Source organism: Bombina bombina, chromosome 9 (genome assembly GCF_027579735.1).
Source record: "Bombina bombina isolate aBomBom1 chromosome 9, aBomBom1.pri, whole genome shotgun sequence".
Taxonomy (NCBI): Eukaryota; Metazoa; Chordata; class Amphibia; order Anura; family Bombinatoridae; genus Bombina; species Bombina bombina.
Window position 1 is genome coordinate 279,240,545 of NC_069507.1, and position 26,749 is coordinate 279,267,293.

At 41.1% G+C, this 26,749-nt stretch overlaps 1 protein-coding gene across 5 annotated transcripts in view; it reads right to left on the reverse strand.

The window, feature by feature from the left end:
- The window catches only part of LOC128640335 (tyrosine-protein phosphatase non-receptor type 6), a 601,976-nt gene that overhangs the window by 198,428 nt on the left and 376,799 nt on the right, over positions 1-26,749 (reverse strand). For all 5 annotated transcript variants that reach the window (XM_053692826.1, XM_053692828.1, XM_053692827.1 and 2 more), the window contains one exon: positions 21,066-21,260. In XM_053692826.1, coding sequence (XP_053548801.1) covers positions 21,066-21,260 — 195 coding nt within the window. The remainder of the gene's footprint in view (positions 1-21,065; positions 21,261-26,749) is intronic.

The following is a 26,749-nucleotide window of genomic DNA, read 5'->3' on the forward strand; positions in this document are numbered from 1 at the left end:
AGCACAATGATGTCCCATATATCAGCACACAAGAGCTAAGCATAACCTCAGTACTAATCAGCTGTGCAGTAATATTTATAGCATAATGATGTGACATATATCAGCATACAAGAGCTAAGCATCACCTCTGTACTAATCAGCTGTGCACTAATATTTATAGCATAATGATGTCACATATATCAGCATACAAGAGCTAAGCATTACACCTGTACTAATCAGCTGTGCACTAATATTTATAGCATAATGATGTCACATATATCAGCAAACAAGAGCTAAGCATTACCTCTGTACTAATCAGCTGTGCACTAATATTTATAGCACAATGATGTCACATATATCAGCATACAAGAGCTAAGCATTACACCTGTACTAATTAGCTGTGCACTAATATTTATAGCATAATGATGTCACATATATCAGCATACAAGAGCTAAGCATTACACCTGTACTAATCAGCTGTGCACTAATATTTATAGCATAATGATGTCACATATATCAGCATACAAGTGGCTCCTGTAGGCTGTGCAAAGAGCTTAGCCGGAGGGAGCTTTGACCGCAGGAGGAAGAGGCCTGGAGGATAGGTGGAGCTAGAGGTGGGGCTGGGGAAGTTATTTAGGCTGGTGGCTGAGTGGGAAAGCCAGCAGTTGTTTACAAAAAATTTGGAGAAGCATCTGTAGCTGCGTGGTTTTCCCGTTCAGCCTGCAACATGGCAGCAGTGGAGGAGCTCCTGAAACGGCTCCGGGAGGCTGCAAAAGAGAAAGGACCTACCTGGTTGGAGGAACAACTTCATTCCTTGCTGGGTGCGTCGGATCCGGTGGCGGAGCAACCGACTGTCAGGAAGAGGTCCTCGAGGCGATCTAGGCCTCCATCTAGGCTAAGTCCGGAAGGAAGTCGGCAGTCTTCTGGAGGTAGGAGGTCCGGTCCGGTTTCCAGTAGGAGAAGAGTAGATCTTGAGGTGTTTGAAGTTTCTCCTGCGTCGGCGGGACCTGCGGCAGTGATGTCATCTGTGAAAGGGAGCCTCAGGGATCCGGAGCAGAGGACCTTGTCTGTCACCAAGCCAGTAGGAGGTGCGGGTAAGGTGGCTCACGGCCTGGATGGGCCTGATTCAGGTTGGGAGGGGCTTTCAGGGCAAGTTAGTTGTGACGGTCCTGGTGGGCCTCCTTGTTCCTTTGGGGGTATTGTGGAGGATAGTGGTAGTGAGGGGGAGTGTTTGTGGGCCCCTGGGCATGCAGCTCTTGTTAGTGAGTTTGGGGTGGGTAAGGAGCAAGACGGCCTTGGTTTGTTACAACATAGCCCAGTTGGGGGTAGTCAGGTAGGTGTGAGCGGTCCGGTCAAGGTGGTTAGGCCCCCAGGGGTCCTAGTAGATTTGGATGATGGGTCAGGGGACGAAGGGGAGGAGTTTGAGTTAGACCCTGGGGCAGTAGATCTGTTTTTAAACTCTAATTAGGAGGAGTGTGTTCCCCCATCTCCTGGGTCCATGGGTAAGCCTGTTAGCCATTTTGGGGGGCAGGGGGATAAGTCATTTTCTGAGGGTGGGCCGGGCGGGTTTCATCCTCATCAAAAGGTGGTGTTGCCTGCCAAGGGGGTGAGGGATAGTGATGCTGGTGTCTCACATGTCAGTTTTTCTTTTACAGACCCTAGTCCCGCTGGGCAACGGTCAGGGCCTCAGCCTGGTCTATCCACGGGGGCAGATGTTTTTGATGGCCTGGAGGAGGATTTCTCTGGCCTGCACGGCTCCTGGATGGATTCAATTCGCTTGGAGCCTGATGACAGCATACAGCAGGAGGTTCGGCCTGTTGGAGGAAGCCAGGTGAGGCAGGGTGTTACGGCCAGGTTATTGGAGATGGCCAGTGATCAGAGTGGGGCCAGGTTATATACGGCAGCTACTCGGGGTGTTCAGGGGGGTGACAGATGGCCGGGTAGGCCTGGAGGATACAGGGGTTTGGCTAGGGGTAGATCTAGGCGGTGGCCGGTGGCAGAAACTGCCTGGTCTAGGGGTGATGGAGGTGGAGCTCCCAAAAGGGGCATGGGATTTCCTATGGCTAGGGGTACTAGTCTTCATAAGGGGGGACAGGGTGGCAGAGTTTTTCCTCCCCTGGATATGTGTTCCCGCGGTTTTGTTTTTCAGGAACAGTCACGGCAGCCAGATCAGCAGGGACGGACGGCTGCCACGGTGCAAGAAAGTGTTCAGCGAGGTGTGGAGCAACGCGTAGGCGGGCTCCAGGTGGCTTTCGGTGGTTCTTCGGGTGGTCAGCATTCGGAAGAAACTTCCACAGGTGAGATAGGGATTTCAGATGTGTTGGGGAGGGATGTTGTTGGGTGTGATGTTAGGGATGTTGGAATTGATTCTGTGACTGGGAGATTAGTGGTTGGTTTGAGGGAGTTGCTCGCGAAGCTGGAGGATGTTTCACCTGCTCCTGGTGCATCGGTTGAGAGGGCATGGTTATCGGGGTGTCGGACAGTCCGCCGTTGGGGAGGGTCGAGGTCCGCAGTGATGCAGTTCCGGTGGCCAAGGAGGGTGGTGTTCATATTGAGGCACAGAAATCTAGGCCATCTGGGGTACCTCCTAGTATCGGCCCCAAGCAGGGTGAAGGGTCTGAATTAAGGGTGGCTGACAGGGCATTGTCTAGGTCCTGTCTATGCTCCATTGGGCCTTTGGGGATGCATTTGACTTCGGAAGTAAGGGAAAAGATATGTAAGAGGGAATTTATTGAATTGTTCTCCCTTCTTCCGCTTGAGCAGTCTTTTGAGATCCCTGAGGACTCTAAGAAGGACGTGGCCAAGAAGGAAGAAGACGAGCGGAAGAAACGGTATAGAAAGTTGCCTAAAACATTCACCAATTGGTTCCAGGCCTTTGTAATATATGCAAGTGTGTTTACAAGTAGGTTTCCGGACCAGGGTGGGGCATTGTTTTGTTACTTGGATGAGGTTGCTGCTGCTCAGCGTACGTACGGGGGAATGGCTTGGTGGTCATACGATGAGCAGTTTAGGCAACGGCTTTCGGTTAAACCAGAAATGAAGTGGGTTGTGGCTCAAAATAATGACACCTTTGAAAGCTTCCCAGTCCTTTCAGTCGGGTGCCGGTCCTCCCTCCAGTAGTGGGTCATCGGCGGCGGTTAGAAAAGGGTACTGCTTTGCATATAATGAAAAGTTTTGTAAGTGGGGAGCAGTTTGCAAGTTTAAACATGAATGCTCTGGGTGTGGGTGCTCCTACCCCTATGCAAAGTGTTTCCACAAAGGTAAAACGGGCGGTGTCGGTGATGCGTCTGACAAAGGGGGTGACTCCAGTGAGTCTCGGCACGATGGAGCCTTGGCTCGCCCGGTACTCTAGGCATCTGGGTTGTTTTGAGAAGGCGGCCTTGTTGTTTCATGGTTTTCAGTTCAGTTTTGTGATCCCATCCTAAGGGGGCTGTGGGGTTTTCCTGGGTAATTTGAAGTCTGCTCGCTTGTGGCCAGGGGTAGTCCTCGACAAGCTACAGAAACAGGTGTCATTGGGTCGCATGGTGGGTCCGTTTGATGGTCCTCCCATTGCAGATTTGAGGATTTCACTACTTGGGGTGGTACCAAAAAAGGAGCCTGGGGGGGCGGGTCTAACCACCGACCAAGATGGCTGCTTTTTAAGCCTTGTCTGACTGTGCGAGCTGATAAAACTGCTGTTTGTCTCTCCAAAAGTTCTCAGACCTTGTCACGGCTCCTCGATCCATCTTCTGCATTACCTGGCAACATCACGCGCCGTAGCCGCCTCCTCTGATGACGTCAGGCGCCTTCTTATTCTGGTGGTTTGTTTGCCCGGTGCCCGTTTGTCTTTTATGCTGTGAGTACTCATTCTAATAATACTTGCTTGTATCTGATCTCCTGTTGCCGACCTTGCTAATCTGACAACGCTATTGTTAAACCCTGAACTGCCTGAACTCAAGTTGCCAAACCTTGCTAATCTGACTACGCTATTGTTTAACCCTGAACTGCCTGAACTCAAATTGCCAAACCTTGCTAATCTGACTATGCTATTGTTTAACCCTGAACTGCCTGAACTCAAGTTGCCAAACCTTGCTAATCTGACTACGCTATTGTTTAACCCTGAACTGCCTGAACACAAGTTGCCAAACCTTGCTAGTCTGACTACGCTATTGTTTAACCCTGAACTGCCTGAACACAAGTTGCCAATTCCTGCTGTATAGACCACGCTGTTGTTTAACCCTATACTGTCTGATCTTCTGTTTCCGGATACTGCTGGTCTAACTACGCCTTGGCTTGACCCCACATTATCTACCATCAAGGCATCTGGTACTCTGTTCTGATCTCCTGGTGTTCCATTCTGCCTGAGTGAGTACTGTGTATTTTAGAAGTTGTTGTGGGGTCACATCCTGGGTTTTACTCAGTGTGCTGAGTGTTGTTTTAGTTCACTCTGCAATTTGGTCTGATTCTGGACTTAACCTAACCTGACAGACCTTATCCATTTCACTAAAACTCCAGGAACAGATACCTGTGTTATTTGTGCATTATTAAGAATAAGCAGCCTGAAATAGAGAGAGTGCGCAGCAGAGGTCATGGAGCGGCCTAAACCTTCCTCTACCCCCCTTCTTTTGATTAATCAGTATATTCAGCCAGTTGTGCTGAAGTAAGAATACCGGCTAGATTTCACTATGGATGACTAATTAAGTTACAGTATTATTGAGCTATTAAGCGCTCGTTTCTCTTACGTGGAGGAGGAAATATTAAAAGTATTACGCAAATTTGGGACAGAGATCACTACCGCAAGAGAGACTGATCCAAAGAAAGCCTACCATTTGGGGCGTAAAAAGGTCTTGCTATACCAGACGAGATTGCTTCTAGAGGGCTACAGCATGCTACATTTCTCCTCTGTCCTAGCTCAGAGATATACTACGACCTCAGCGCTTTTAACACTGTTGGGATCGGCTGAATTATTGACTAAGAGACAGATAATGCGGAGCTTCAATGTTAAAATACATTAATATGAGGCTACGGTGTTTGTTTCAGACCTTTTAAAAAGAACTTTGCAGCAAGTTAGAGGAACTACCCCTTAGTTCAATGCAGTTGATAACTTTAGTCCCCTGTTGTCCATGGAACGCTGAGACTGATTTATTATATTTAATTACTGTTCAGACTGTTTTCTTGATGCCTTATACACTTTGATCTGTCCCCTTTGCATATAGGCAATTTTGCCCATGCGTATGTTTGATTTCAAGCTCATGGTTTCAACCCAGACATAAGGTGGTTGCAGGGATTCTTCGATCTCTACGCTAAGAAAAGGGTACTTTTCGTCACTCTTGTGAAGATTTACGATCTCTGAAAGATTTTGATTTTACACTTGTATATACTTAGGAGGTAGTCTGAGGGAAATAGCTGTCATATATTCCCTATTGTCTTGAAATGTTTCCCTATAGGTGGTAATTTACAGAGTATAGCCACAGTTAGCATGAAACGCCAATTATAAGAGCTTTCCAATAAATCATATACATGCTTATTGTTTCCTGAGACACTTTATAAAACGTTAAATTTGTATGTTAAGTCGCAATACTGCATATGTAACATATCTCAGCCTAATGTCACTATCCCTTTAAGACTTCCTTCCCTGACTGCTGGTTTTGGGCAGTATTTACATTCAGCTTGCCTGCCTGCCTGATTAATCATCCATGCACCTGATTCCCTCAGCCTCTTTTTAAGCCTTCTCAGGTCTAATGTTCTTGGCATTAACTTTGAAGTTGTGATCCTGAACAACAGAGGCCTGTGACTGTTTTCTGCATGAATTTACCAACTATTTCAAGCTACAGCATTTTCTATTACCAATGCTTAAAATCATCAAATCGCAAGTATCCAAATAATTTCATTCTGTTTCCTGGACTCTGCAACTTAACAAACTCTGAACTTTATTATAAATCACAAGTATGCTTTTGGTTATCATCACTCTCTAATTACAACAGCATCTTACTCAGAACTTTATAACTATTTCTCTGCTACAAGTTGTCATTGCTGAAATATCCTGCTGCTAATATGTTAACATATTCAGAACTCTGCATCTATATGTTCAGTTAAAAGCTTTCATGTGATTCTCCAATATATGTACAAACAGTAATTAATGCCTAAACTTGCAGCTTGTTTATCACCTGTGCTTAATACTGACATACAGCTTTATATAATATTATGAACTGTGAACCTGCAACAAACCTTAGTTTGCATCTAAGTGTCAATCTTTTACCAGTTTACTCTGAAGCCTGAACATTCCACATTGCTATATATATATTAACTAACTATAAGTCACAGTGAAGCCAGATTATATTGTATACAAATGTTGCACTCTCCATTTATTCTACAATAACTTCTAGCAACTATGAATCACAGAATATCATCTATCCACATCCAGGATACTCTTCCCCGGGTCAGGGGTCGGTGTCTTCAAATCCCTACCACTGCCCCGAGGGTCTGTGTCCTGAGCGCATGTACACCGGTTCATGACAGCATACTATGACAATTTTGTTACATATAAGTACTGGTTTCATACTAGATGTATATGCATTAACCTGATGTTATTTGTAATTTTCGACCTCAATAAAATATTATAAACAAAAAAAAATTGTATGTTAAGCTATATTCTGTTTAGGCTAGAGCCCACTAAGTACTCAGTGTGAGTTTTTATGTTGTCCTAATAGGCTGAGTTCATATACCTTTATGTTTGATAGAACAGTTTAGGAGTTTTATACTAAGGGTGCTTTGATCAGTAATATAAGATTCATGCACAAAGACACAAAGACTCTCTACAGGTATACTAATTATAAGGTACAAATTAAGGATATAGGTACTATATCAGTTATATTCATGTAAATCTGTTATATCTGTGGTTATTTGGAGATTTCTATAGATGCATAATGTTCCCCCAGTTACTCGAGAAACCTCTATACAATTTACCCTAATAGACAGAGCAATGTATCACCCAATACTATCGCTTCTATGGCACAACTCTCCCCTTTGTGTTTTTTTTGTTTTGTACTTATAGCTGTATACAGGATATCCATGGTTTTGGTGTTCTGGCATAGATTTGCCTATCACAGATTCTAGTCATTTATATATTCCCTATCTATGACCCAAAAGTGGTTATTTCATTACTAGTGCCTTATATAGTTGCACCATATGATTTGTTACGGCACAATAAGCGTTACTGTTAATTTATTTTTCTTTATACCTCTGCTAATCTATATATGCTAACAGAAACCTCATTTTACATAAGAGCTCAGGAGCCCCTCTATAGGGAGTATATATATTTACTACTTTTACAGCTCTTTAACTTTTCTGTATTTGTAAAGGTGCAAAGATTGTCTTTTTATATACTAATTATAAGGTACAGAGTTGTGTTCATAGGTACTGCACAAGTTTTATTCATGTGAATATATTATAACTATAATTGTCATATTCTGAGGGTCCATAAGTGGTCCTATATGGTTATAATCCTCCTATTATTCGTCCTATTTACAAGGTTGGAGGTCCAAAAGTGGCCTTGTCTGCTTCAAGGAGGTTAGAAAAAAATGAGGGCTTAAGTTTGATAACTTCTGTTTTATTCTAAAGGTGCTACTTAGACAATAGGCTGTATTATTGCATTTCATATTCTCTTGTATTAGCTCCAATTGTTATTCTGTATGTTACTTTATGGCCATGGAGTATAATGACTGCGTTGTTCTTTTTTTTTTCTTGACGGTACCTGTATGTTTACCCTCAATAAAAATATAAAAAAAAAAAAAAAGGAGCCTGGGAAGTTCAGGCTAATTCATAATTTATTATTTCCTAAAGGGGGATCAGTTAATGATGGTATTCCTCAGGAGTTGTCGTCTGTAGAATATGCGTCTTTTGATCAGGTGGTTAGTTTAGTGAATGAGGCTGGTCCTTCGGCTCTACTAGCAAAAATTGATATTGAGGTGGCTTTTAGGCTGTTACCAGTACACCCGACATCACATCATCTGTTGGGTTGTTGTGTGGATGGCGCTTACTATGTTGACTTGTGTTTGCCCATGGGATGTTCCATCTCATGTTCGCTTTTTGAACATTTTAGCACGTTTCTTGAATGGGTGGTCGCGGAACGGTCGGGCATTTCGTTATTGGTCCACTACCTTGATGACTTTTTGTTTGTAGGTCCAGCTGGTTCGGGGGTTTGTAAACTGTTGAGAGATGTTTGCTATCAGGTGGCGACTGATTTTGGTGTACCCATTGCGATTGAGAAATCTGAGGGACCGGTTAACATGGAATGTAGGCTTCCCATTGACAAGGTCTCTGATCTATTGGAGGTTATTGATCGTTTTTTGTTGGCAAAGAAGGTGACGCTCAGATCCCTAGTGGGCAAGTTTAATTTTGCGTGCAGAATTATCCCGATTGGGAGAGTTTTCTGCAGGAGGTTGTCATTGGCTACTGCTGGGATTATGAAGCTGCACCATTTTGTTCGGCTTTCCAAGGAGCTGAAAGATGATTTGAGGGTTTGGAGGCAGTTTTTGTTGGGCTTTAATGGCTCTACGTTGATTCAGGCGGTGAGGGTGTCTAATGGTGACCTGGGGCTCGTTACGGATGCGGTGGGTAGTTGCGGTTTTGGAGCTTACTTCATGGGCCACTGGTGTGCTGCTGAGTGGCCGGCTGAATGGTATACTTTGGGTTTGGTCAAGAACCTGGTGTTTTTGGAGTTGTTCCCAATTGTGGTGGCCCTGTTTGTCTGGGAGGTTGATTTGTGTAATCAGTCAGTGGTATTTGCTACAGATAATATGGGAGTCGTGTATGCTTTGAATACATTGACGGCTACGTCTTTGCCTGTTTTGAGATTGTTACATCTGCTTGTACTTAAATGTTTGAAAATGAATGTTTGCATTAAGGCCAAACATATTCCTGGTGTTTTTAATTCTATAGCAAACTCCCTCTCTCGCTTTCAGTGGCAGCGGTTCTGGGAATTGGCACCTTATGCAGACGTTGAGGGTTGCCTGTGCCCAAGTTCCCTGTGGCAGCTTGGAGTGGAAGACTGGCTGGACTGGTGAGAAATTCACTAGCGCCAGGTACTTGGGCAGCTTACTCTAGTGTGTGGTGGGAATGGGAATCCAGGTTGTATTCTGAAGGGGTTCAAGAAGGGGTCTCTGACCTTACAGGTTTTTTGTTGGAATGGATGTGGGGATGGGGGCGGCTCACTTGTCATCTTCCGCAATGGATAGGCATTTGTCGGCTTTGGCTTTCCGTTTTAAGCTATTGGGCTTGTGAGATATTACCAAAGGCTTTTGTGTTTGACAAGATTTGAAAGGCTTAAAGAGGGGTTCGGTTGAGTCTCCTCCTGATAATAGGCGCCCTATTACCTTCCTGCTACTGCAGAAGATATATAGGGTTTTAGAGGAAGTGTTCTTGTCAGATTTTGAGGTGTGTTTGTTTCGTTTGGCTTTTGTTTTGGCCTTTTTTTGGGGCATTTTGAATTTCGGAGCTGGTTAGTAGGAATTTAGCTTCCATGGTTGGTTTGGCTTTCTCGGATGTGTCCTTGTCGGATTCAAGGGTTGAGTTGTTTTTGAGGAGAAGTAAGACGGACCAGGCGGGTAAGGGTAAGACGATTGTCCTTTTTCCCAGTGGTTCAGAGGTTTGTCCTTGCATGAGTTTGAGGGATTATTTGGGTGTTCGCCCTGTGATGGGGGGTTCATTGTTGGTCCACCAAGATGGTAGGCCATGGTCACAGTTTCAGTTTAGGGCGGTTCTTAACAAGTCGTTGAATCATTTGGGTTTCAGTCCCAGGGATTTCGGGTCCCATTCATTCCGCATCGGGGCGGCAACTGAGGCTTCAGTGAGGGGTTTATCCAATTCGGTGATTAAGGGTATTGGTAGGTGGGGATCTAGGCGATTCCGACAGTATGTCCGTCCGGAGTTGAGTGTATAATGTGGTGGTGTTGTCAATTTATTTTCTGTGTTCTAGGTGTGGAGCATTTGTGGTTGGTCGGCCACTCTTTTATTTATTGGGCTCGGAGAGTGGCCACGGTGAAGGTAGATGGATTACAGTTGGGTATCCCCAAGTCTCGAGGCAATGTTTTCAGCCCCCGACTGTGTTGTTAATCCACACTGGGGGCAATGATCTTGGTTTTATGCCCCAGAGGGAGTTGGTGAAAAGTATGAAAAGGGATATTGGGAGGTTGGTGGATTTGTTCCCTAGGTTGAGGATTGTCTGGTCTTACATTTTGCCCAGGATGGTTTGGAGGGTGGCTTGGGACCCTGTGCATTTGGACAAAAGCAGACGGAAGGTTAATAAGCTTATGGGGTCATTTGTTAGGAGGATTGGAGGTTCAGTGGTCCATCCTCCGGACTTAGCGGAGGTGGGACAGGGTGAATTTTATTTGCCGGATGGGGTGCATTTAAATTACTTTGGGCTGCAGTTGTTTATCCTTGACTTTAAGGTGGCAGTGTGTTCAATTGCGGGGTTGGCGGGACTGGGCTGAGGTTTCAGGCCAGTCTGTGGTGGGGGCAGGGCCGGATTTACATCTCAGGTGCCTGTAGGCACAAAAACCTGAAGCGCCCCCCCCAAAAAAAAAAAAAGTGGGAAAAAATGAGGACTTTTTTTATTATTATTTAGGACAACTAAAAATAAATATTAGATGTAAAATTACATTTTCCCTTTTATGGAGATACATATATATATATATATATATATATATATATATATATATATATATATATATATATATATATATATATATATATATATATATATATATATATATATATTTGTTGTAATGGAAGCTACACCAAAAATCAATATTCACTTGACTCAAATGGCCATACAATTTCTATTATGTATAACAAAAACAAATCATGTTAAACTTTTAATGCAAAATATTCTAAAGAAAACCCTATTTAAAGGGACATAAAATGTGACAGTTTGCTAGGGCATTTATTATTGCACTAGTGCTTGCACAGAAGTGTGTTAGCCTCTTGCAAAAGAGTTAAACACATAGTCAATGTCAGTTCTGAGACAGCAATACACATCTGTGCAGACCCAGATGGGCTCATAGGACATGTTTATTGACAAGCCATTAGTGTATTGCTTTTCTGGAGATGACTTTGACTATGTGCTTAACATTTTGTTGGAGTTAAACACAGTTTTGTGTAAACAATAGTAATATTAAAACTAGCAGCATGCAAGCTCATCAACAACCTGTGCAGTCAGTGGAAGAAAACATAAAATGTAGGTATTTTTTTCAGCTACATGAAAAAAATCTTGTGAACTCTGATATTTTTGGTACAAATACACAAAGACGTTACATTTATTTTGTTCTGAAATATAAATATAATATGATGTTGCTCTCAAAGGAAAACATGGAATGTTGTAGATTATATGTAATCCAGGGGTCAACAAATGTGTTTAAAATTAGAAATTAGAAATTCAATTTACCACAATACAAAAATACCACACTTACTTGATAAAAGAACAGATTAACAATTTTTTATGTGATGTGTGTGTGTATATATATATATATATATATATATATATATATATATATATATATATATATATATATATATATATATATATATACATATACATACATACAAACATATATGCCATGTGAGTGGTTTACACACATACACATTTTACAGCCTTACAGTCTACAAACTTTGTTGTCAAAGTGCCCTAAAGGCTGTAAATCCCAATTGGCAGCTTGTAATAAAGAGCAGAGCAGCTAGTCCCACATAACCTCCACACCTCCAAGGCCTTTATAAAACAAAAACATTCATCCTGAAGCAGAATTTAACCCCCTGGCTATCAAAATCCCCTACAGCACATAACAAGTGAATACACTGCAACCCTCTCTGGTAGCCAAGGGGTTAAAGTGATCTGCTTGTTATGTTGTCATTCTAGGCAGCATTAGAAGCCTTGTACAGTCCTAACCTGTTCTGAAGCTTTCATTCCTCAACAAAAAGTGTCTGCTACACATCAGCATGGAGCTTGGCTGTGTGAGGCAACAGAAGTACATAAAATAAAAGTGAAACTAAACATGCCTGGCGAAAATGGGAGGGGTTTACTTTTAATCTTTGCCCCTCTCTCCTTCATGGCTCCCTTAACTGCTGTAACATATTCCCAATAAACACTCGACTCTGTAAGCACCTGGCAGCACAATTCTTACTAAAATTAATGCCCTCACAAAAAAAAAAATTTTTTTTTTTTATTACTGACAGGCAGGCGCCTGTAGGCACATGCCTACTGTGCCTAATGGGAAATCCGGCCCTGGGCGGGGGTGCTAGTCCTTACAATTACAGGAGATTATGGCCAAATTGTTAGCATGATGGTATTTTGCATTCCCATGGGGGGAATTCAAGATGGGGGTCTCTAAGGGCAAGGGGTTCCTTAGAGATTTATGTTGATTATCGATGACAGGCTCAATCACTTGCACGGTTGGGTCCAGTGGATGGATTGACGGCCATATGTTACAAAGCTATTAGAATGGACTAGCACCACTGTTGTATGTGTAATGTGTTTACAATTATTTGCACTGTTATTTATGGAATTATTAAAGTTTTATAAAAGTTATTTATTGAATAAAGGAGCCACGGACATTTTGCACCAACGCTAAGTCTGTTGTCTTTATTTAATGGGTTGGGTTATTATTGTTAAAATGGTATTCATGTGTTTTTGTTGGTAAAGGCCGTAACTTGATGACATAAAAGGTCAAGAACTAAGCATTACCTCTGTACTAATCAGCTCTGCAGTAATATTTATAGCACAATGATATCTTATATATCAGCATACAAGAGCTAAGCATTACCTCTGTACTAATCAGCTCTGCAGTAATATTTATAGCACAATGATATCTTATATATCAGCATACAAGAGCTAAGCATTACCTCTTTACTAATCAGCTCTGCAGTAATATTTATAGCACAATTATATCACATATATCAGCATACAAGAGCTAAGCATTACCTCTGTACTAATCAGCTGTGCACTAATATTTATAGCACAATTATATCACATATATCAGCATACAAGAGCTAAGCGTTACCTCTGTACTAATCAGCTCTGCAGTAATATATAGCACAATTATATCACATATATAAGCATACAAGAGCTAAGCATTACCTCTGTACTAATCAGCTCTGCAGTCATATTTATAGCACAATTATATCACATATATCAGCATACAAGAGCTAAGCATTACCTCTGTACTAATCAGCTCTGCAGTAATATTTATAGCACAATGATATCACATATATCAGTATACAAGAGCTAAGCATTACCTCTGTACTAATCAGCTCTGCAGTAATATTTATAGCACAATGATGTAACATATATCAGCATACAAGAGCAAAGCATTACCTCTGTACTAATCAGCTATGCACTAATATTTATAGCACAATGATGTCACATATATCAGCATACAAGAGCTAAGCATTACCTCTGTACTAATCAGCTGTGCAGTAATATTTATAGTACAATGATGTCACATATATCAGCATACAAGAGCTAAGCATTACCTCTGTACTAATCAGCTGTGCAGTAATATTTATAGCATAATGATGTCACATATATCAGCATACAAGAGCTAAACATTACCTCTGTACTAATCAGCTCTACAGTAATATTTATAGCATAATGATATCACATATATCAGCATACAAGAGCTAAACATTACCTCTGTACTAATCAGCTCTACAGTAATATTTATAGCATAATGATGTGATATATATCAGCATACAAGATCTAAGCATTACCTCTGTACTAATCAGCTGTGCAGTAACATTTATAGCACAATGATGTCACATATATCAGCATACAAGAGCTAAACATTACCTCTGTACTAATCAGCTCTACAGTAATATTTATAGCATAATGATGTGATATATATCAGCATACAAGATCTAAGCATTACCTCTGTACTAATCAGCTGTGCAGTAACATTTATAGCACAATGATGTCACATATATCAGCATACAAGAGCTAAGCATTACCTCTGTACTAATCAGCTGTGCAGTAATATTTATAGCACAATGATGTAACATATATCAGCATACAAGAGCTAAGCATTACTTCTGTATTAATCAGCTGTGCACTAATATTTATAGCACAATGATGTCACATATATAAGCATACAAGAGCTAAGCATTACCTCTGTACTAATGAGCTCTGCAGTAATATGTATAGCATAATGATGTCACATATATCAGCATACAAGAGCTAAGCATTACCTCTGTACTAATCAGCTGTGCAGTAACATTTATAGCACAATGATGTAACATATATCAGCATACAAGAGCTAAGCATTACTTCTGTATTAATCAGCTGTGCACTAATATTTATAGCATAATGTCACATATATCAGCATACAAGAGCTAAGCATTACCTCTGTACTAATCAGCTGTGCACTAATATTTATAGCACAATGATGTCACATATATCAGCATACAAGAGCTAAGCATTACCTCTGTACTAATCAGCTCTGCAGTAATATATAGCACAATTATATCACATATATCAGCATACAAGATCTAAGCATTACCTCTGTACTAATCAGCTCTGCAGTAATATATAGCACAATTATATCACATATATCAGCATACAAGAGCTAAGCATTACCTCTGTACTAATCAGCTGTGCACTAATATTTATAGCACAATGTCACATATATCAGCATACAAGAGCTAAGCATTACCTCTGTACTAATGAGCTCTGCAGTAATATTTATAGCACGATGTCACATATATCAGCATACAAGAGCTAAGCATTACCTCTGTACTAATCAGCTGTGCACTAATATTTATAGCACAATGTCACATATATCAGCATACAAGAGCTAAACATTACCTCTGTACTAATCAGCTCTACAGTAATATTTATAGCATAATGATGTGATATATATCAGCATACAAGATCTAAGCATTACCTCTGTACTAATGAGCTCTGCAGTAATATTTATAGCATAATGATGTCACATATATCAGCATACAAGAGCTAAGCATTACCTCTGTACTAATCAGCTGTGCACTAATATTTATAGCACAATGTCACATATATCAGCATACAAGAGCTAAGCATTACCTCTGTACTAATCAGCTGTGCACTAATATTTATAGCACAATGATGTCACATATATCAGCATACAAGAGCTAAGCATTACCTCTGTACTAATCAGCTGTGCACTAATATTTATAGCACAATGATGTCACATATATCAGCATACAAGAGCTAAGCATTACCTCTGTACTAATCAGCTGTGCACTAATATTTATAGCACAATGTCACATATATCAGCATACAAGAGCTAAGCATTACCTCTGTACTAATCAGCTGTGCACTAATATTTATAGCACAATGTCACATATATCAGCATACAAGATCTAAGCATTACCTCTGTACTAATGAGCTCTGCAGTAATATTTATAGCACAATGTCACATATATCAGCATACAAGAGCTAAGCATTACCTCTGTATTAATGAGCTCTGCAGTAATATTTATAGCACAATGTCACATATATCAGCATACAAGAGCTAAGCATTACCTCTGTACTAATCAGCTGTGCACTAATATTTATAGCACAATGTCACATATATCAGCATACAAGAGCTAAGCATTACCTCTGTACTAATGAGCTCTGCAGTAATATTTATAGCACAATGTCACATATATCAGCATACAAGAGCTAAGCATTACCTCTGTACTAATCAGCTGTGCACTAATATTTATAGCACAATGTCACATATATCAGCATACAAGAGCTAAGCATTACCTCTGTACTAATGAGCTCTGCAGTAATATTTATAGCACAATGTCACATATATCAGCATACAAGAGCTAAGCATTACCTCTGTATTAATGAGCTCTGCAGTAATATTTATAGCACAATGTCACATATATCAGCATACAAGAGCTAAGCATTACCTCTGTACTAATGAGCTCTGCAGTAATATTTATAGCACAATGTCACATATATCAGCATACAAGAGCTAAGCATTACCTCTGTACTAATGAGCTCTGCAGTAATATTTATAGCACAATGTCACATATATCAGCATACAAGAGCTAAGCATTACCTCTGTATTAATGAGCTCTGCAGTAATATTTATAGCACAATGTCACATATATCAGCATACAAGAGCTAAGCATTACCTCTGTACTAATGAGCTCTGCAGTAATATTTATAGCACAATGATGTCACATATATCAGCATACAAGATCTAAGCATTACCTCTGTACTAATGAGCTCTGCAGTAATATTTATAGCACAATGATGTCACATATATCAGCATACAAGAGCTAAGCATTACCTCTGTACTAATCAGCTGTGCACTAATATTTATAGCACAATGTCACATATATCAGCATACAAGAGCTAAGCATTACCTCTGTACTAATCAGCTGTGCACTAATATTTATAGCACAATGTCACATATATCAGCATACAAGAGCTAAGCATTACCTCTGTACTAATCAGCTGTGCACTAATATTTATAGCACAATGTCACATATATCAGCATACAAGAGCTAAGCATTACCTCTGTACTAATGAGCTCTGCAGTAATATTTATAGCACAATGTCACATATATCAGCATACAAGAGCTAAGCATTACCTCTGTACTAATGAGCTCTGCAGTAATATTTATAGCACAATGATGTCACATATATCAGCATACAAGAGCTAAGCATTACCTCTGTACTAATGAGCTCTGCAGTAATATTTATAGCACAATGATGTCACATATATCAGCATACAAGAGCTAAGCATTACCTCTGTACTAATCAGCTGTGCACTAATATTTATAGCACAATGTCACATATATCAGCATACAAGAGCTAAGCATTACCTCTGTACTAATCAGCTGTGCACTAATATTTATAGCACAATGTCACATATATCAGCATACAAGAGCTAAGCATTACCTCTGTACTAATCAGCTGTGCAGTGGTATTTATAGCACAATGATACCAGACAACAAATGTGTGAAATATGTTCACAAGCAAACCTTTGCATGCAAATTATTTTACACAGAGATTTGTGTGCGCTTAACCCCAATGCATAAACCCGTCAGCTTTAATCCCCAAAATATATCAAATCTTTCTCATTTTTATTTTTATTTCTTTTTTTTAATTTAGAGCTATTCATTGGGGCAAAACATGTGGCTAGATTATGAGTTTTGCGTAAAGCTGAAAAAGCAGCGTTTTCAGGTCCTAACGCTGCTTTTTCTCTACCGCTGCTATTACGAGTCTTGCAGGTTTAGGGGCACCGCACACTTTTTTGGCCTTAGCGCAAACCGACTTACGTAAACTTCGTAAACCCTTTTTTCTATAAACCCATAAACTACCTATTAACCCCTAAACCGAGGCCCTCCCGCATCGCAAACACTATAATAAAATTATTAACCCCTAATCTGCCACTCCGGACATCGCAGCCACTAGAATAAACATATTAACCCCTAAACTGCCCCACTCCCGCCTTGCAAACACTAGTTAAATATTATTAACTCCTAATCTGCCGCCCCTAACATCGCCGCCACCTACATTATACTTATTAACCCCTAATCTGCTGCCCCTAACATTGCCGCAACCTACATTATACTTATTAACCCCTAATCTGCCGCCCCTAACATCGCCGCCACCTACATTATACTTATTAACCCCTAATCTGCCGTCCCCAACGTCGCCGCCACTATATTAAATGTATTAACCCCTAAATCTAAGTCTAACCATAACCCTAACACCTCCTAACTTAAATATAATTTAAATAAATCTAAAGAAAATTACTATTATTAAATAAATTATTCCTTTTTAAAACTAAATACTTACCTATAAAATAAACCCTAAGCTAGCTACAATATAACTTATAGTTACATTGTATCTAGCTTAGGGTTTATTTTTATTTTACAGACAAGTTTGTATTTATTTTAACTAGGTAGAATAGTTACTAAATAGTTATTAACTATTTAATAACTACCTAGCTAAAATAAATACAAATTTACCTGTAAAATAAAACCTAACCTAAGTTACACTTACAACTAGCACTGTGTTTCACATTTAAAGGGACATAAAGCACCTTCATCAATCCACTTCAAAAGATTAGTAGACTGACAATGCAAATAATTATAACAAATATTAGTACATGAATCAAATCCAAAGCTAAACCATGTAAACCCATGATTAAAATGAGATGCTCCAAGAAACAAACTGTAACTATGTGTGTTACCGTATCTATGTGTTACTATATCTATGTGTGTTACTATAGCTATGTGTGTTACTATATCTATGTGTGTTACTATAGCTATGTGTGTTATTATATCTATGTGTGTTATTATATCTATGTGTGTTACTATATCTATGTGTGTTACTATATCTATGTGTGTTACTATATCTGTGTGTTACTGTATCTATGTGTGTTACTATATCTATGTGTGTTACTGTATCTATGTGTGTTACTGTATCTATGTGTGTTACTATATCTATGTGTGTTACTATATCTATGTGTGTTACTATATCTGTGTTCCAAACAAACCAGGAAGGATTGAAGCAAATACCCAGGATAAAACTTAAACTTTTATTGACAAAGCTTAAAATCCAGGAGGATGAAAGGCACAAGGATAGATGCAGTATACGCGTTTTGGCTACACGCTGTAATCACTACTGACTAAAGTTAATACAATATAAGCATTTAAAAAGGGTGTACTCAACACCCATTGGTAAAACAAAACACACCTATTATGATGACGTTTCGCAAAGTGCCCGGGTTTTACAACCCTTATACAATTTAACCCTATGGTGACCAGAGCAAAAGGATGACTAACACAGTCATTTGTATATTTTCACTGTGTGATCATGACATGAGTAACAATGTTAAAAATAATAATCTATTATGTCTATATATGTATACATTAATCAGTACATGATTTATACAACAACACCTTAAGCTCATAAGTATTCAGAGACATGCCAAACAGTTTATGCATCAAAAAGGACCATCTCATATAGCAGATAGTAATAGATTTTATGTACAGTGCATTAAGGATTAGAAAAAAAAATCATGTTAGAACTCTTCTAAGTGGCTGAGTGAACATCAATGGCTTAATAGATATGTAATTAGAGAAGTAGAAATAAAATGACTCAAATAGTCCGTGAAATGTAAATCACAAATATCCTAAATAGGCTTACTTATGTGTGTTACTGTATCTATCTTTGTTACTGTATCTGTGTGTTACTGTATCTATGTGTTACTGTATCAATGTGTGTTACTGTGACCATGGGCCTGGCTTTCAAAACCTCATTGTTAAGGCAAAATATTCTAAGAAGTCTTGTCGGTAATTTACAAACACAAATGTTTTCTTGAGACCTGTTTATGTTGTTATATAGTGATCTTTATCAGAAACAGACAATACAAGGTGTAAATAAATCCATAAGATTTTGTGTGATTTGTCTCCATGCCGGTGAGGTTTTGTATATCATGCCGAGGGTGCGTTGTTGTATCTCTGTGGGCCTGATACACAAAACTTTACCGGCAATCACACAAAATCTTATGGATTTATTTACACCTTGTATTGTAATGTAGGAGTTTGTTTCTCATAAAGATCACTATATAGCAACATGTCTGTGTCTCAAGATAACATTTGTGTTTCTCATTTTTTTTTAGGTACTTCTTCATACTGACGAGATGTCTTAGGTCATCTCACCTCTGAGTGCTACTGGGTCTCTGAGTGCTACTGGATCTCTATGTGTCACTGGATCTATGTGTGTTACTTCTGTGTGCCACTATAGCTCTGTGTGTTACTGGATCTCTGTGTGTCACTGGTTCTCTGTGTGTCACTGGATCTCTGTGTGTTACTTCTGTGTGCCACTATATCTCTGTGTGTTACTGAATCTTTGTGTGTTACTGGATCTCTGTGTGTTACTGAATCTCTGTGTGTCACTGGATCTCTGTGTGTTACTGAATCTCTGTGTGTCACTGGATCTCTGTGTGTTACTTCTGTGTGCCACTATATATCTGTGTGTTACTGAATCTTTGTGTGTTACTGGATCTCTGTGTGTTACTGAATCTCTGTGTGTCACTGGTTCTCTGTGTGTCACTGGATCTCTGTGTGTTACTTCTGTGTGCCACTATATCTCTGTGTGTTACTGAATCTTTGTGTGTTACTGGATCTCTGTGTGTCACTGGATCTCTGTGTGTCACTGGATCTCTGTGTGTTACTTCTGTGTGCCACTATATCTCTGTGTGTTACTGGATCTCTGTGTGTTACTTCTGTGTGCCACTATATCTCTGTGTGTCACTAGATCTCTGTGTGTCACTGGATCTCTGTGAGTTACTTCTGTGTGCCACTATATCTCTGTGTGTCACTGGATCTCTGTGTGTCACTGGATCTCTGTGTGTTACTTCTGTGTGTTACTTCTGTGTTACTGGATCTCTGTGTGTCACTGGATCTCTGTGTGTCACTGGATCTCTGTGTGTTACTGGCTCTCTGTGTGTCACTGGATCTCTGTGTGTCACCGGATCTCTGTGTGTTACTTCTGTGTGCCACTGGATCTCTGTGTGTCACTGGATCTCTGTGTGTTACTGTATCTCTGTTTGTCACTGGATCTCTGTGCATTACTTCTGTGTGCCACTATATCTCTGAGTGTTACTGGATCTCTGTGTGTTACTTCTGTGTGCCACTATATCTCTGAGTGTTACTGGCTCTCTGTGTGTCACTATATCTCTGTGTGCTACTGGCTCTCTGTGTGTCACTATATCTATGTGTGCTACTGGGTCTCTGAGTGTTACTGGGTCTCTGAGTGTTACTGGGTCTCTGAGTGTCACTATATCTCTGAGTGTTACTGGATCTCTGTGTGTCACTATATCTCTGTGTGCTACTGGATCTCTGAGTGTTACTGGATCTCTGTGTGTTATTTCTGTGTGTCACTATATCTCTGAGTGTTACTGGGTCTCTGTGTGTCACTATATCTCTGTGTGTTACTGGATCTCTGAGTTTTACTGGATCTCTGAGTGTTACTGAATCTCTGAGTGTTACTGGATTTTTAGGGCATCCTGTCTGTATAAATCAGCAATAGTTTTTCACAGTATATAATCACACTGTCTTACCGCTCACTGGTTGGGTCGGAGCAATTCAAGGGATATTTAAGCAGGATGTGAGTTCCATCAGTGTCTTGAAGGCAGTCGGTCTGTCCCATGTAATATTCCACAAGTTCTGACAGTGTTGCAAATTGTTCCCCTCCATACAGGTCATAGAAATCTCCAGTGTTCTGAATGCGAATGTGCGTTACTGAGTCGTGTAATCTGCCAGTAAATAGAAATACAATACTTCAGCTTCATAAGGGAATCAGACACTGCACAACATATAGGGTTACCACCCAGCCGGTATTTTACCAACACGACCAGTATTTTTAAGGTTCATGTCAATGTAGAAAATAAAGAATAAATATTGAAAGGAAGCCCCTTCAAAGTGAAACTTCTTCTGAGTGTGATGATTACTAGTTATAAACAAATGAGCATTTAAAATCAGTCCTATCAGCTTTAGTTTTTGTGTTATGTTGTTTCATGATTTATGCAAATTTATGTTAATTAGCATGACCGGTATTTTCTTCCAAGAAAGGTGGCAACCCTAACAACATATGGCACAAAGGGGTCGATTTATCAAGCCGTTCGCCTCGCTATGACTGCAGGTTCTCACAAGAGAACCTGCAGTCAGTATTTATCAAGCCATTCGCCTCGCTATGATTGCCGGCTCTCACGAGAGAACCTGCAGTCAGTATTTATCAAGCCGTTCGCCTCGCTATGACTGCAGGTTCTCACAAGAGAACCTGCAGTCAGTATTTATTAAGCTGTTCGCCTCGCTATGATTGACGGCTCTCCCAAGAGAACCTGCAGTCAGTATTTATCAAGCCGTTCGCCTCGCTATGACTGCAGGTTCTCACAAGAGAACCTGCAGTCAGTATTTATCAAGCCATTCGCCTCGCTATGATTGCCGGCTCTCACGAGAGAACCTGCAGTCAGTATTTATCAAGCTGTTCGCCTCGCTATGACTACAGGTTCTTACAAGAGAACCTGCAGTCAGTATTTATTAAGCTGTTCGCCTCGCTATGACTACAGGTTCTTACAAGAGAACCTGCAGTCAGTATTTATCAAGCTGTTCGCCTCGCTATGACTACAGGTTCTTACAAGAGAACCTGCAGTCAGTATTTATTAAGCTGTTCGCCTCGCTATGACTGCAGGTTCCTACAAGAGAACCTGCAGTCAGTATTTATCAAGCCGTTCGCCTCACTATGACTACAGGTTCTTACAAGAGAACCTGCAGTCAGTATTTATTAAGCTGTTCGCCTCGCTATGACTGCAGGTTCCTACAAGAGAACCTGCCGTCAGTATTTATCAAGTCGTTTGCCTCGCTATGACTGCAGGTTCTCACAAGAGAACCTGCAGTCAGTATTTATCAAGCCGTTCGCCTCACTATGACTGCAGGTTCTTACAAGAGAACCTGCAGTCAGTATTTATCAAGCTGTTCGCCTCGCTATGACTACAGGTTCTTACAAGAGAACCTGCAGTCAGTATTTATTAAGCTGTTCGCCTCGCTATGACTGCAGGTTCCTACAAGAGAACCTGCAGTCAGTATTTATCAAGCCGTTCGCCTCACTATGACTACAGGTTCTTACAAGAGAACCTGCAGTCAGTATTTATTAAGCTGTTCACCTCGCTATGACTGCAGGTTCCTACAAGAGAACCTGCCGTCAGTATTTATCAAGTCGTTTGCCTCGCTATGACTGCAGGTTCTCACAAGAGAACCTGCAGTCAGTATTTATCAAGCCGTTCGCCTCACTATGACTGCAGGTTCTCACAAGAGAACCTGCAGTCAGTATTTATCAAGCCGTTCGCCTCGCTATGACTGCAGGTTCTCACAAGAGAACCTGCAGTCAGTATTTATCAAGCCATTCGCCTCGCTATGATTGCCGGCTCTCACGAGAGAACCTGCAGTCAGTATTTATCAAGCCGTTCGCCTCGCTATGATTGCCGGCTCTCACGAGAGAACCTGCAGTCAGTATTTATCAAGCCATTCACCTCGCTATGACTGCAGGCTCTCACGAGAGAACCTGCAGTCAGTATTTATCAAGCTGTTCGCCTCGCTATGATTGCAGGTTCTCACGAGAGAACCTGCAGTCAGTATTTATTAAGCTGTTCGCCTCGCTATGATTGCCGGCTCTCAGGAGAGAACCTGCCGTCAGTATTTATTAAGCTGTTCGCCTCGCTATGATTGCCGGCTCTCACGAGAGAACCTGCAGTCAGTATTTATCAAGCTGTTCGCCTCGCTATGACTGCAGGTTCTCACGAGAGAACCTGCAGTCAGTATTTATTAAGCTGTCCGCCTCGCTATGATTGCCGGCTCTCACGAGAGAACCTGCAGTCAGTATTTATTAAGCTGTTCGCCTCGCTATAATTGCCGGCTCTCACGAGAGAACCTGCAGTCAGTATTTATCAAGCCATTCGCCTCGCTATGATTGCCGGCTCTCACGAGAGAACCTGCAGTCAGTATTTATCAAGTCGTTTGCCTCGCTATGACTACAGGTTCTTACAAGAGAACCTGCAGTCAGTATTTATTAAGCTGTTCGCCTCGCTATGACTACAGGTTCTTACAAGAGAACCTGCAGTCAGTATTTATTAAGCTGTTCGCCTCGCTATGACTACAGGTTCTTACAAGAGAACCTGCAGTCAGTATTTATCAAGCTGTTCGCCTCGCTATGACTACAGGTTCTTACAAGAGAACCTGCAGTCAGTATTTATTAAGCTGTTCGCCTCGCTATGACTGCAGGTTCCTACAAGAGAACCTGCAGTCAGTATTTATCAAGCCGTTCGCCTCACTATGACTACAGGTTCTTACAAGAGAACCTGCAGTCAGTATTTATTAAGCTGTTCGCCTCGCTATGACTGCAGGTTCCTACAAGAGAACCTGCCGTCAGTATTTATCAAGTCGTTTGCCTCGCTATGACTGCAGGTTCTCACAAGAGAACCTGCAGTCAGTAATTATCAAGCCGTTTGCCTCGCTATGATTGCCGGCTCTCACGAGAGAACCTGCAGTCAGTATTTATCAAGCCGTTCGCCTCACTATGACTGCAGGTTCTCACAAGAGAACCTGCAGTCAGTATTTATCAAGCCGTTCGCCTCACTATGACTGCAGGTTCTCACAAGAGAACCTGCAGTCAGTATTTATCAAGCCGTTCGCCTCACTATGACTGCAGGTTCTCACAAGAGAACCTGCAGTCAGTATTTATCAAGCCGTTCGCCTCACTATGACTGCAGGTTCTCACAGGAGAACCTAAAGTCAGTATTTATCAAGCCGTTCGCCTCACTATGACTGCAGGTTCTCACAGGAGAACCTAAAGTCAGTATTTATCAAGCCGTTCGCCTCACTATGACTGCAGGTTCTCACAAGAGAACCTGCAGTCAGTATTTATCAAGCCGTTCGCCTCACTATGACTGCAGGTTCCTACAAGAGAACCTGCCGTCAGTATTTATCAAGCCGTTCGCCTCACTATGACTGCAGGTTCTCACAGGAGAACCTAAAGTCAGTATTTTTCAAGCCGTTCGCCTCACTATGACTGCAGGTTCTCACAGGAGAACCTAAAGTCAGTATTTATCAAGCCGTTCGCCTCACTATGACTGCAGGTTCTCACAAGAGAACCTGCAGTCAGTATTTATCAAGCCGTTCGCCTCACTATGACTGCAGGTTCTCACAAGAGAACCTGCAGTCAGTATTTATCAAGCCGTTCGCCTCACTATGACTGCAGGTTCTCACAGGAGAACCTAAAGTCAGTATTTATCAAGCCGTTTGCCTCGCTATGACTGCAGGTTTTCACAAGAGAACCTGCAGTCAGCATTTATCAAGCCGTTTGCCTCGCTATGATTGCCGGCTCTCACGAGAGAACCTGCAGTCAGTATTTATCAAGCCGTTCGCCTCACTATGACTGCAGGTTCTCACAAGAGAACCTGCAGTCAGTATTTATCAAGCCGTTCGCCTCACTATGAATGCCGGCTCTTACAAGAGAACCTGCAGTCAGTATTTATCAAGCTGTTCGCCTCACTATGACTGCAGGTTCTCACTAGAGAACCTGCAGTCAGTATTTATCAAGCCGTTCGCCTCGCTATGACAGCAGGTTATTACTAGAGAACCTGCAGTCAGTATTTATCAAGCCGTTCGCCTCGCTATGACTGCAGGTTATTACTAGAGAACCTGAAGTCAGTATTTATCAAGTAGAGGTAATCGGACAGCTGCTTCCTACCCTCTTCTCGACCCCTTAGGTAGAGAATTTCAATCTTCCCGGTCTCGTCTGACCAGGGAGATTGACAGCTCCTGCTCACACATAATTGGCTGGGGGCGGTGTTGCAAAATAGCGCTCATGTGCAATGCTGAATTCGGGCAGGGAAATGCTGCCCGCCAGAGGTGAGTTAGGGCATACAAGGGAGAATATGTACAGCCCTGTCCGCCCTCGCTTGATAAATCGAGCCTATAGAAAAGTTAGTTTGGGTCTCCCACAAGAGCTCTACACATTCTCTACACAAAACACAATATCGGCTCTGATTAAGAAAAAAACCCCAGCTCTGCAGGTTGTGTGCACGTTAATAGACAACAGCAACATTACATACAGAAAGGCAACTTAACAAACTGAATACTGAGAATACTGCTGCACGTGCGTGCATATACACGTGTATATATTTATATGTGTGTATATGTGTGCACGTGTGTGTATACATGTGTATATACAGTGGATATAAAAAGTCTACACACTCCTGTTAAAATCTCAGGTTTCTGTGATGTAAAAAAATGAGACAAAGATAAATCATTTTAGAACTTCTTATATTTGTGACCTATAAACTATGCAACTCAATTGAAAAACAAACTGAAATCTTTTAGGTAAAGGGAAATAAATAAAAAAATAACTAAAATAATATGGTTGCATAAGTGTGAACACCCTTAAACTAATACTTTATTGAAGCACCTTTTGATTTTATTACAGCACTCAGTCTTTTTGGGTATGAGTCTATCAGCATGGCACATCTTGACTTGGCAAGATTTGCCCACTCTTCTTTGCAAAAACACTCTAAATCTGTCAGAATGCGAGGGCATCTCCTGTGTACAGTCCTCTTCAGATCACCCCACAGATTTTCGGTTGGATTCAGGTCTGGGCTCCGGCTGGGCCATTCCAAAACTTTAATCTTCTTCTGGTGAAGCCATTCCTTTGTTGATTTGGATGTATGGTTTGGGTCGTTGTCATGCTGAAAGATGAAGTTCCTCTTTATGTTCAGCTTTCTAGCAGAAGCCTGAAGGTTTTGTGCCAATATTGACTGGTATTTGGAACTGTTCATAATTCCGTCTACCTTGAATAAGGCCCTAGTTCCAGCTGAAGAAAAACAGCCCCAAAGCATGATGCTGCCATCACCATGCTTCACTGTGGGTATGGTGTTCTTTTGGTGATATGCAGTGTTGTTTTTGCACCAAACACATCTTTTGAAATTATTGCCAAAAAGTTTAACCTTGGTTTCATCAGACCATAACACCTTTTCTCACATGCTTTTGGGAGACTTCAGATGTGTTTTTGCTAAATTTAGCTGGGCTTGGATGGTTTTCTTCGTAAGAAAAGGCTTTCGTCTTGCCGTCTACCCCAAAGCACAAACATATGAAATATACGGGAGATTGTTGTTACATGTACTACACAGCCAGTACTTGCCAGATATTCATGCAGCTCCTTTAATGTTGCTGTAGGCCTCTTGGTAGCCTCCCA